This window comes from Sinocyclocheilus grahami, unplaced genomic scaffold (assembly GCF_001515645.1).
Source record: "Sinocyclocheilus grahami isolate Dianchi unplaced genomic scaffold, SAMN03320097.WGS_v1.1 scaffold597.1, whole genome shotgun sequence".
Taxonomy (NCBI): Eukaryota; Metazoa; Chordata; class Actinopteri; order Cypriniformes; family Cyprinidae; genus Sinocyclocheilus; species Sinocyclocheilus grahami.
In genome coordinates this window covers 328,116-340,608 of record NW_015505776.1, presented here as the reverse complement: position 1 = coordinate 340,608, position 12,493 = coordinate 328,116, and the positions used below count along the sequence as shown (strand labels likewise).

Below are 12,493 nucleotides of genomic sequence, written 5' to 3'. Positions count from 1 at the left end.
TTATATTTTATGCAAATGTGGGAATCTTCTGACCTCGTCTCATGTCCACCTTCATCTTTGTTGTTTTAATTGGCATTTTTGAGTAGTTCCTGCAAACAACACCTTAACTGTGAGTGTTGCCACCTAATGGACCCAGTAATTAGTGCAGTCAATTTCAGGCACATGCAATGATAATAAACACTCTCCTTCTTTCATGTTCAGTAAAACTTTTTTTAGTTTCCAGGGGTAAGTATGGGGGGAAAAAAGATATCATGACCATGAATTAACAAATCATTCCCTCTATTAATTTTTTCCCCTCTTTTGGGGTAAATCATGGCCATGTTATACTAATTTGTTCCCTTGTTTTAGTTAAATCATAACTACGATTTAACTAAATTAAAATAAGAGGATGAATTAGTACAAGTTGCGTTGTGTGCTCCATGTACAAGCTCTAATTGTGAACCAGTGGCATAAACCATTTGTGTGTCCGATTGTATCTATCCATCCATCCATCTATCTATCTACAGTATATGACTTTGAGTTTGAGTCTGCTCAGTCGACGACAAGCTCACATTCAGATCTGCCTCCATCCAATCAACAACCGATGGATTGAACCAACCTTTTTTTCAATAATCCATTTGTACTTCACAAATATCTGTTGCTACTTCAATTTCAACTTCAAACCCAGCCAGTAGGTTTTAATTTATGTCATAGCTGTCAGCTACAATTTGCTATTGTTAGTTGGCGGCAGATGGTATAAGGCATTCTTACAGAGAGCATTTGATTGGACAACAATGTGTGTAGTGCTGGATGAGTCATCAATATTTTTGGTCAGTTTTTCCTAAAGAGAATGACAAAAAAAAAATTATTTTCTGATTAAAGTGAATTATATCAATGTTTAGCAGTGGCATATTGCCTTCATATGGAAGCTTATTTCTGCTTGCAATTCTGAGTTTATCTCACAATTCTGACTTTTTTCACAATTCTGAGAAAAAGGTGACTGAGAGAAAAGGATTGTGAGTTAACATCTCACAATTCTGACTTCTTCTCAGACTTGAAAGTTTATATTTCACATTTTCTCAGAATTGTGAGGAAAAAAGTCAAAATTGTGAGATAAAACAATTACCTTTTTAAAAATATATATATATTCCATGGCAAAAAATAAGCTTCCATACCTTAAAAACGCTAATAGGCATGAACTAAAAGGGTTAAAGGTATTTTTTTTAAATGCCACCATTACTGAATGTCAAATTGTGGAGTTTGAGACTTCTCCTGTGGAGTTTGAGACTCGCAGTTAAATTCAGTTCTCTGTAATGCAGCAGTGCACACTTTACACTAAACATCTGATGCCTATAATCTAGCACAGACATTCCGGTGAATTAATATCACTTGTAAACTTCCAACTCATTAACCAATTCTCATTAACTAATGATTTGACATTTAATTCGGGCACAACGGTTGCTGAGTGTTATAAATGGCTAGAAAGCTCTGACTCCCGACCTGCCCTTCAGTGTGGCCCCTGCTTCACCTCACTGTGCCTTGTTTCCGTGGTTACTTCCGCACGGTGCTTTCACAATCCTTTTAGTCTTATTTTTGTGTGCCACTGAGAGTGTGGACACCCACTTTCTGCATGAGGCATGGAGGAGTCATCAGCCCTGGTTAAACAGAACAGCGTGCGGCTTATTCCCACTGTGGGATCTTTTGAACGCTAATAAAACCACTTCAAAACAATGAATACCAGCTGACTGTTTACATCTTGCAGAACTCGTTGTGTCAGCTGGAGATCTTTTTCTGACAGACTTTGCTCTAGCTATCAGAGCATCCTTCTTCACAACCCAAGGTTTTTATTAAGACTTCTTGATCTAGATTTCCTGCCTAGTGATGCTGTACAGAACACAAATTGCCCTCATTTCCTCTGTCACTCTTTGCTGTGTTCTCATCTGGGCTTTGACAGCTGTGTTTATAGGGCAGAAAGAGACAGTTGTCTAATGCAGGGTTGAAACATCATGTTTGAGGGCAAACTACATGATTGCTGGTATTGCTTGTGAATGCGTATTCATTCCCACTGGCAAATGAGACTACTTCAAAGGAACAGTTCACCTCAATTTAAAGTTCTGTCATTATTCACTCACCCTCAAATTCATTTTGTGGTTTTTCACTATGACTAGCCATTGCATATAGGTTTGAAACGATATGAAGGTTAGTAAATGATGACAGAATTTTCACTTTGGGAACTATTTATCTGATGAGTACAGATATAGTACTCTCTGGGGCACCTCGATTCTGATTTGTACATGTGTGCAGGATCCATGGTGTCTCTTATGATTCATAGATATGAATCAGTGTTCAGCTCAAAGGGTTGGAATATTGTGGAGTGCTTTTCAGAATGTCATCCTGTGAATGTTATCATTGATGTAAACATGCTGAACATCTCAGCCGGGCTGTTTCCATGGATTGTGGAGACTGCATTATGGCAATCCTATGAAAAATTTAATATTCAGTAGTTTTTCTGCAATATAAGACAAACAAAATCTTAAAACAAAAAATTTATTTAAAATCCTGCCTTATGAAATGTACATTTATTATGAAGAACTCTGAATGATTGTATATATACAGTACCATTCAAAAGTTTGGGGCCTGTTTGATTTTTTTATGTTTTGTAGTATCTTGTTCTCACAAAGGCTGCATTTATTTGATCAAAAAAAGGAGTAAAAACAGTAATAGTAATTTAAAATAATTGTTTTCTATTGTAATATAAAATGTCATTTATTCCTGTGATGGCAAAGCTGAATTTTCAGCAGCAATTACTTCAGTGTCATATGATCCTTCAGAAATCATTTTAATACGCTGATGCAATATTATTAAAAATGTTTAAAACAGTTATGCTGCTTTTCTTTGAAATCTATTACACAATTTTTCCAGTATTCTTAGATTCAGATTAGCATTTATTTGAAAGTTACTTTTGTAACTTTATAGAAGTCTTTACTGTCACTTTTGATCAATATAATGTGTCCTTGTTGAATAAAACTATTAATAAAAATTATTACTAACCCCAAACTTTAAACTGTAGTGTATATATATTTGCATCCAGTGAGGTCCAAAAGAATGAGACCACATGAAAAGTCTTCCATTTTGCAATTTTCTATTATTTAAAAAAAAAAAATTTAATTATACTGTTTTGCCATTACAATTTAAAGTAAAGGGTTATATCCTTCACCCAAAAATTAAAATTAGCCCATAAATTACTCACCCTCAAGTCATCCTAGGTGTATATGACTTTCTTCTTTCGGACGAATCCAGTCGGAGTTATATTAAAAATCGTCTTTGATCTTTCAAGCTGTTTAATGCTACTCAGCGGGTGTTGCATTGCTTCAGTTCAAAAGAAGTTAAATAAAAAGCGCCCATCCATAAAAAAAGTGTCTCAAACGGCTCCGGGGGGTGAACAAAGGCCTCCTGTAGCGGATCGATGTGTTTTTGTAAGAAAAATATCCATATTCAAAACGTAATAATTTAATATTTTAATAATTGAATACACTTTAATGTAGCTTGCACTCACTGTTGTAAAGGGAAGCAGTTCCAGGGGAATTACCTCTGAGGTCTGCGCTGCGCATGCAGTCTCGTGAGTCTCCGGTGAGTCTCGTGAAAACCAACGTTTGTTAACAGGAGCAAAGGAAGCAAAGTTTCCTTAATTTAGCAAACGAAAACGTGAGTGGCGCATGCGCAAAGCTGACCTCATACGTCATCTGCCCGGAGCTGCTTCCGTGTACAACTGTTGGCGCAAGCTACATTAAAGTGATTATTACGTTTTGAATATGGATATTTTTCTTACAAAAACGCATCGATTCACTACAGGAGGCCTTTGTTCACCCCCCAGAGCCGGGTGAGACATTTTTTATGGATGGGCGCTTTTTATTTAACTTGTTTTGGACTGAAGCAATGCAACACCCGCTAAGTGGCATTAAACAGCTTGAAAGATCAAAGACCATTTTTAATATAACTCCGACTAGATTCGTCTGAAAGAAGAAAATAATATACACCTAGGATGACTTGAGGGTTAGCAATTTATGGGCTAATTTTCATTTTTGGGTGAACTAACACTTTAAAATGAATTTCACAAATCCTAAATTCAATCCCAGATTGTAAGTGTGGTCTCAGAATTATGAAGCCCACTGCATATATAGTATTTGTACAATTTAAGCAGTAAAACACATACATCTCCATAAAGTGACAGAAGCGCTGATGATCCTGTACAAGAACAGCAATACTCATTCCACAAGTCTCTTTACAACACTGATTCTTAGAAGCACAATTACTATAATCCACCCCAGATAATACCCACGATCCCCCGTGCTATTATGCAGTTTTATTATCAGTCACTGCTGAGCACATCTACAGTACACATTTTGTGAATCACACTTGCATCAAAACTAAATTGGCAGACTGTGTGCACTAGGCCAGAGAAAGGCATCCAATGATTTGGGCAACTGTATATACAACCCCTGGCACATTTTCCTCTTTGCATGAAGCCAAAGAATTCACTTATTAACATAATTTGTTCTAACTAAAGGTGACGTAAGAAAACGAGACATTAATTTCTGATTAATGGGCCACTCTTTCCCTGCCTATGTTTATATGGTTTTACAGGGGAAAAAAATTGTAATAAACAATCTCACCATGTGCACCTTTAAGAATCAATGGCTGTGTTCAGAATAGCATAAGCATACTACTATACTTGTAGTACACAACATATTTCTAGTATATAGTATAGCAGTATTCTAGTATATAATATGCATACTGGGTGAAGTATGCAAATTTCTCGGCTTAGAATACATTAACACGAATACTTGAAATAAAAGTGCACAGTAACCATATACGAGATGATAATTGAATTTTACTTGAAGTAAACATACAATGTGTCAAGTTCTGCAACTGTTTAAATGTGTTCATCGTTCCATGTATTGCATACATTTTTTTAGGAATCATCCTGAATATACTGCTCATGCAGTATGCTAGTATGCCACTCCAAACATAGCTTGTGATCAAATCTAAATGTGTCAACTTGCCCTTCAACCATGAAAAAGCTGCCTATCCACTCTGCATATCTATTCAAAGCAACCAACATTTAAACAAAAAAAAAAACAATTAAAAAAAATTATTAAATGAACACTGATACCAATCACATATCAAGCACAGACGACTGTTATCTTCAATGTGGACGTTTTCACATATTTTATGCCTCTGGGCTATGAAATCAACAGTATTCTGTTATCTACTGTAGCAATACTTTTACAAGAAAATGTTCGGTTAACTAAGGCATCAGAAGTTTTCCTCAATGGTACATTCCACTGCGCTGTTAATGTCCATTCATTCCTTTCGGTAATCCATTGTTTTGTAAAGTTTCATTTCCTTAAGCATTCCTGCGCTTGGAGACCATTGTATGCTCAGATCTTGCAGGTGTTTTTTTTTATCATTATTGTTTGAATTATTTGATGAATCATCATAAATTTAGACTTGTGCTAAAAAGAGCATTTGGCCTCATGAGCGACAGCAGAGCAGTTTGTGAAAGACGTTCCTGAACTCCACATTGAAGGCAGTGTAGATGATAGGGTTGACGGCGCTGTTCACATAACCAAGCCACGTGACCACACTGATCAACGTCGGGCCGATGTCACATGACTCACACAGCGCCTTAGTCACATGGACCACAAAGAAAGGAGTCCAGCAGGCCAGAAACACACCTGGAGAGGAGAAAATCATGTTAGGAGTTTATGTATATCCTTACATTGGTAATTCTTCCAACTCTTTCATGTGCATGATTGAACAGACTACAGGCAGCAAAAAGAGCAAACCATTTCTGGCTCGATGTCCCTGTTTTGTTTCTTCTGGTCACTTCTTTAATAGTGTCAGTTACCTTTTAATTCGGCTTTTGTCCTTTTTTTTTCATTTATACTATTGTATTGCAGCATGCTGATTTCACACCCAGATTTCAGTCTGTATGTTGTACGGGAAACAATGGTCGCCATATGGTTAGAATCACAGTGCTTTCATTGCCCTGGAAACAGCTTTATATATTTTATACTTGAAAGGACTTCTGTTAAAAAGCAATTGTCATGTTAATAATCCTAGCGTAGCAGGTGTCACATCAAACCATGGAAAGTTTTTATATATTGCAGAACGTGACATTTTAGCAGTGTTGTCATCATACTTGACAACCTGATGGCTGTCATTTAGTTCTAATTTCTGTTCATGCATTTATTCATGGCTTGATTCATTATCTTCACAAATGAACATTCAAACACACATTGTATCTACTGTGTATCTATTGGAGCGATCTACAGCCAGAGCTCCATCGCTCCATCCACATTGTATCTATACCTGCACAGTCTTGATTTTAAAAACCTCAGATCATGGCAAGGCACTCAGTTTGTAAAGACCAGCATGGCTGCTCACCAGCATTTGTTCATCTTAAAGATACAGTTCACCAAAAAAATTAAAATGTTGTCATAATTCACTCAACACTGTCTTATTTCAAATAGTATGAACTTGTGGAACACAAATGGAGACGTTTAGGAAAATGTTCATGAGGCCACCAAGATGTTTTCAAGCATCTATGCCAATTCCAAATATGCCAATTCTCTTTTTGCATACAGAAGAGCATAAAAGTGAGTAAATGATGACAGAAATTGCATTAACCCCTTAAGCAAAAATTCCTTGCTCAACCAAAAGGAAATTGCTGATCATGATTTATAAAAATTTTAAATGGAATATATTCAAAGAAACACAAAAAAACAATTACAATATTAAATACAATTTTGAAATACAATTTTATTATGCAGCTTAAAATGCACATCAAGCTGCTTTAGAAATTTCTGTTGTGAAAAGCACAATACACACATTTAAATTGAACAGATACATACCCACAACCACAGGCAGCACCCTCATCGCCTTCCGCTCCCGTCTGCTCACCCTGTTGCTCTTGCTGTGCCGTCGTCCCGCATGAGGCCGATGGTTCTTCCCCACACCGTTCTCCCGGCCGCTCTCATCCTCAGTGGCCCATTTAGGGTTCTCTGCGTCCGATACACTGTCCATCTGGGTGGTCATGGGGTCACTCTCTGCTGCCGGCGTCTGACCTTCTGCATGCTCGTCTGTGATAAGTGTAACCGGGCTGGCTGGGGAGATTGGAGTAGTCGGGGTAGCGGTGAGAGATGTCGGACTAAGACCTGCAGGCATGAGGTACACTACTTTTTCCCTTGCCCGTCCCTTCTCCTTCTGTAAAGCTGCTCCTAGTCGCAAAGACAGGCTCCTACGCCCTCTGGGTGGCCGGTGCAGGTGTGACCGGCTACAGCCAGAGCTCCATCGCTTTAGTCCCCTGAATATCCAGTAGTACAGGAGGAGCATGACAGGGCAGGGGACGAAGAAGGAGCAGATGGAGGAGTAGACCACAAACTGGTTGTCCTCCAGCTTACACACATGAGGGTTCCTGTTTGGCACCTGGTTCAAGCCAAATATGACAGGACTGGCTACGCCCAGGGAAAGCACCCAGGTGGCTGTGATCAAGACTAGCTGACGAGCACTAAATTGGTTCCTGTTGTACTTCAGAGGGACCACTACTGCAATGTACCTGTAACAGAGATGTAGAGAAAGTTCTAAGGTCCACTGACACCTATAAAGATAACTATAGTGATAACCATGTACACCAATGGATGATAACATTCTGTTTATTAAAAGCGTGCTCTGCAATTTTGTTGCCGCTTTAAATGTTCCAGCTCTTTAAAGCAGGATGGATTCTGATTGGCTGTCAGCGGTTTTATTGTTCATCAGCTAAAAAAATCTTCTGAAAGTGATTCCAATCATATTGTTCCCCTGTGTCGTTACCTTTACAGTTGTGCCGTGAAATTCCCTATTCTTATAGAAGTAGTGTGACTACTGCAACTTTATAGTCAGCGTTATCATTATAATTTTTGTCCTTTGTATGAATGGACCATAAGGCCCATAATTACTGGATGAATGAACTCGGGTGGACTCGGACTCGAACTTGGACTCTGATATTCTGGATGCAGAAATTTTTCAGAGTACAGACGAATCCACGACATGCGTAAAATAAAAGATAAAAATAAGTAACAACATAAAATTAAGATAAAAATACATTAATTACTGTCTCCTGCTCAAACTCAACTGGTTGAAAACTAGGACTCAACTCAGACTCAACAAGGTGGACTCGGAGCCAACACTATTATTCTTTGAAACACAAAAGAAGATATTTTAAGTAATGTATAAGTGTCCAGTGTTGTTTTGGCCCCCATTGACTTTCTTTGTATGAAGAAAAACAGTTGAAAAATTCATCAAAATGTTCTTTTGTGTTCCAGCGAAGAAAGAAAGTCATACAGGTTTGTAGCAACATATGGGTATGTATTTGATAACAGTATTTAAATTTTTTGGTGAACTAAACCTTTGAACTACCTTTATTTGTGTGCTTTTATTGCAGTTACTTTGGGTTGCTTCTAAAAGCTTATGTTTATGCTCAAAATCATGATGATGTGTTTGTGTATGTTAATCACAGTGACCCGCTGAGACAGTGGAAGATTCTAGCGCAATCATTTTAAATTGCAAGAGACCTCATAAGTCTGATTCATCTTTTCAATCATCTACACCCTTTCGACCCCAAACCTTTGTTTTCATCTTCAGAGACAAGCTCGCTTTTTGTTTACTATGCGTCAAAGACGGATTGACCCTGCTTTGGCTTGGTCTGGGACCTCTTGAAGTTGTTTCATATCGTTTATGCGAATCGGTGATGCTTGGTGCACTGTGTAAATAATGAAATTCAGTTCCACGTCGTGGTTTCATTAGCATCCCACTGGACGCCATTCACACATAACCACCGATTTAAGATTCACTGTGTGAACGCTCAGAGAGACACAAAACAGACCTGCTGAATGTTAAAAAAATCATAAATAATTCATCTGAAAGTTTAGGACTACCACAATAAACATGTAGATAATCTGGCTGGACAAATTATTTGGTTTCTTTCTTTTTGCAGTGTTGAAGCTTCATGGAAGGGCAAAAAAATACATGCTTTGGTAGATGAGATACAGATGAGTAATTATGAGATTAAAGGTTAAAGTTATGAGATATGAAGTCATAATTATGAGATAAAGCTGAAGTCATAACTAAATCACAACTGAGATACAAGTCATAATTATGACACAAGTCAAATTATTTTTGCATTGTTGAGGTAAAGGCCATTTCTACCAAAACAAATAAATAATCATGCTACATGAAAAGTCATAATTACAAATTATTTAAATTTTTACTTTTTATGGCAATTGTTTTTGTTACAATTTAGACTTTTTAGGTCATCATTTTTATTTACTTTTTTCAAAATTGTTTGTCACAATTTTGACTTTTTATCTCATAATTCTGACGTCCTATATCATAATGGTCTTTATGCCACAATGAATTTAATTTATTCATAATTATGAGTGATACCAAAGCATGACTTTTTTGTGGTGGAAAGGAAACATGTAATGAAGCATTATTTTTAAGTAATGAGGAAAGAGTTACTAATTTAATTACGCCCATAATATGTGAGTTTTTTATGTTGATTTATATTTTTGTTGTATTTACTGACATACAATTCAAACACAACACACTGTAAATGTTATCTTGTTCATTTTTTAGGAAATAACGTTTGAGCTATTTTTAATAGAGAGTGGTAGGTGAGCAGGTGTGTGTGTGTGTGTGTGTGTGTGTGTGTCTTACCTGTCCACACTAATTGCACATAGATTTAAAATGGAAGCAGTGCAGAGCATCACATCCATAGTCATTAGGGCGTCACAGATGTACATACTCAGAGTCCACATGCCTCCCAGGAACTAAAACACACACACAGAGAGAGAGAGAGAGAGAGAGAGAGAGAGAGAGAGAGAATGTGTAAGACTACAGGACACACACACTCATCCATTCCTGATAGAGGTATCAATGTGTAAGGATGAAAGAACCTCAGATACTTTGATCTCCTGAGAAACAGACAATACAAACATACACGGGCATCTTCGAGACACCCCACAGAGTGGAGGTGCAGGAAATGCCTCTCTCACATATGCATCAGTTCCTTTTCATCCACTTCCTTCCCCTTACCCATCCTCCCTCCACTTCGTTCACTCAGAATGGTCAATAGTATAATGTTCTACATCAATGCAAATAATATTTACAGTCATGTTTGGTATCATTTGAATGTCTCAGGGTGAGTGGTACAATGGTCTTAATCTTACAAAAGTAGACTAAAAGATAATACAGATCCTAAGAGATATTAAGAGAGATAAATTAAGAGGTGTAAACCACCCAGGTCTGGGAACTGGGTTAATGCAAATTCCAATTGTTTGTACATGCCTCCAATTGGGGGATGTTTTATCTTGATTTTGTATTTAAAGGATTGCAGCAAAAGGGTCGGCGTGATTCTGCAGCCAGAATGAGCCCATAGCATGAAGTGTGTCCACACACTTCATACTATGTATTTTTCTAAAAGTCAGGTATGCATCTTACTCTTAGATTCATCTTTGAGAATTTGATGTTTTGTATTGATTTGATATCTGTAAATTGGCTATGTAATTGGCATAATACATATTTACCTGACTGATAATAAATTGTTACATTTGATTTTATTCCATTTTACTCTGTAATAATTGACTCTAGTAGATTACGTTGTATCCTTGTTACCGCATTTCCTGCATCAGGTTAGTAACGGACTAAAATTCAGTTGAGATGGAGCATAGGGCACTCCAACTGTATCTTTAGAGATCCGGCTAACACTTGGTATTAGTTCAAGTGTACTTTGATTGTAAGGGCTTATAGGGAATTTCCGTTTAGGTTAACTGGATGTTGCTCGACCAACCTAAATAGGGTGAGCCATGACCTCTGTTTATTGTAATGTTACTCTAGCTAAGTGTACATGGGAAACCATGGCATGACCATACCAAAGCTACTATCAGGGAAAGGAATGTTCGTCGGCTTATATCTATAGTAGTGGTCGTGACATTTCAAAACACATTCAAACACATTCCACTAGTCCACTATTGACACTTCAATCAGCAATAATTACAAGTTCAACATCATATGACATCGAATGACTCATGAATTCTCAGAAACCCTGTAGCTCTCAATGCTTAATGTACCAGCATCTTCTACTGAAATCTTTTCAAAGTTTATAAAAAAGACAAATGACTGGGGAGACAATAAGCTCGATTTGGCCAGTTCATTCCATCTCATCAATCTGGACTTGAATGGGACACTTAAACCTAATTGCTCCAGTCAGACTGCTCCGGTAATACGTGTAGCGTAGTTCGCATAGGTAAAAGCATCATCTAAATAACAGATTACTAAATTAGAAGTCTGAAACATAGAGGAGGAGTTTAGACCGTCTCTCATTGGCCATTGGCGCGCACCTCAGAGTAGACGTAGAGCGGGAGGACCAGCACAGCCAGCAGGAGGTCAGCCACAGCCAAACTGACGATGAAGTAGTTAGTTGCGGTTTTGAGGGAGCGTTCAGTCAACACACTGAGGCACACAAGGACGTTCCCCAAGATGATGATGAGGATGAGAGGCACGCCACATATCAACGCGAGGTAGTTGTACCTCTCGTGGGCCACTGCTGGGTCTATACTGGGCGTCACATTGACCATGATGCCCTGAAGTTCAGCTGCCAACCCGGATTTAACATCTGTGAGAGGGAAAGATTGTCAAAGTGGGCGCTGTTTTTAGAGACGATTGTGTCCTTGTGTGTGTAATGTATGCTTATACGTGTTTGTGTTCTTGCCCATATGTTACTAGGACAGGAAATATGACAAGAGGCCATAAATATGAACGAGCGCCATGATTTCACAGTCGTTTATATGCAGAATGCTTGCAAATGCTGTCATATGTCTTCTTATTTTTCGACAGTAACAGACTCTATCTCCATTTGTCATCGAATGCAAACAAAATGTTGTCATTTTATGGTGTAAATGTGTTCAGATGTTTGTTTCACCTACTTCATCTAGTTCGCTTTCATTCTAGTCAAAGTTCATACCTTGAAACGGTCACGATCAGACAGGTTTTTCGGGGTTTGTAGAGCATGTTGACTTGTTTGGCATCTGCGAGTGTCGTAATCACATTCTGGAAGTGTGTGGGATAAAGTCGGCTCTTTTTGTCAACAGCAGCCATGTTGAAAGAGTTAACACTTCGTTCATGCAATCTGAAAGAGAAGAGAGGTGATAATTGAATTTGAATCTTCTCTTTATTATTTATATATAGGCATCATCAGCAATTCACATGACTTAGATGTGATAACAAAGTTATAAAAAGGTTTGACACGCTTGAATTACCAAAGAGCGGTGACGACTTCAAGTTTTGCCGTCATAAGGTAGCCTGGTTGCACACACAAAAGCTAAAATGTACTGAAACTGATTTGCAGCAGTTGTTGTACCACACACTATATTTAAAATAAGTTTTATTTACATTTTTTTCCCTATAACTGCAG

General features: G+C 37.8%; 1 protein-coding gene across 1 annotated transcript; it reads right to left on the bottom strand.

The window, feature by feature from the left end:
• Positions 1–5,249: 5,249 nt before the first annotated feature.
• On the bottom strand, positions 5,250–12,068 carry LOC107557292 (D(4) dopamine receptor-like). The gene is made up of 5 exons (XM_016240658.1): positions 12,044–12,068; positions 11,421–11,695; positions 9,739–9,851; positions 6,897–7,600; positions 5,250–5,717 (listed from the first exon to the last, which is right to left on the bottom strand). Exons 2-5 carry the CDS (start codon positions 11,655–11,657, stop codon positions 5,515–5,517), a joined length of 1,257 nt encoding a protein of 418 aa, XP_016096144.1. The 5' UTR covers positions 11,658–11,695; positions 12,044–12,068; the 3' UTR covers positions 5,250–5,514.
• Positions 12,069–12,493: the final 425 nt, after the last annotated feature.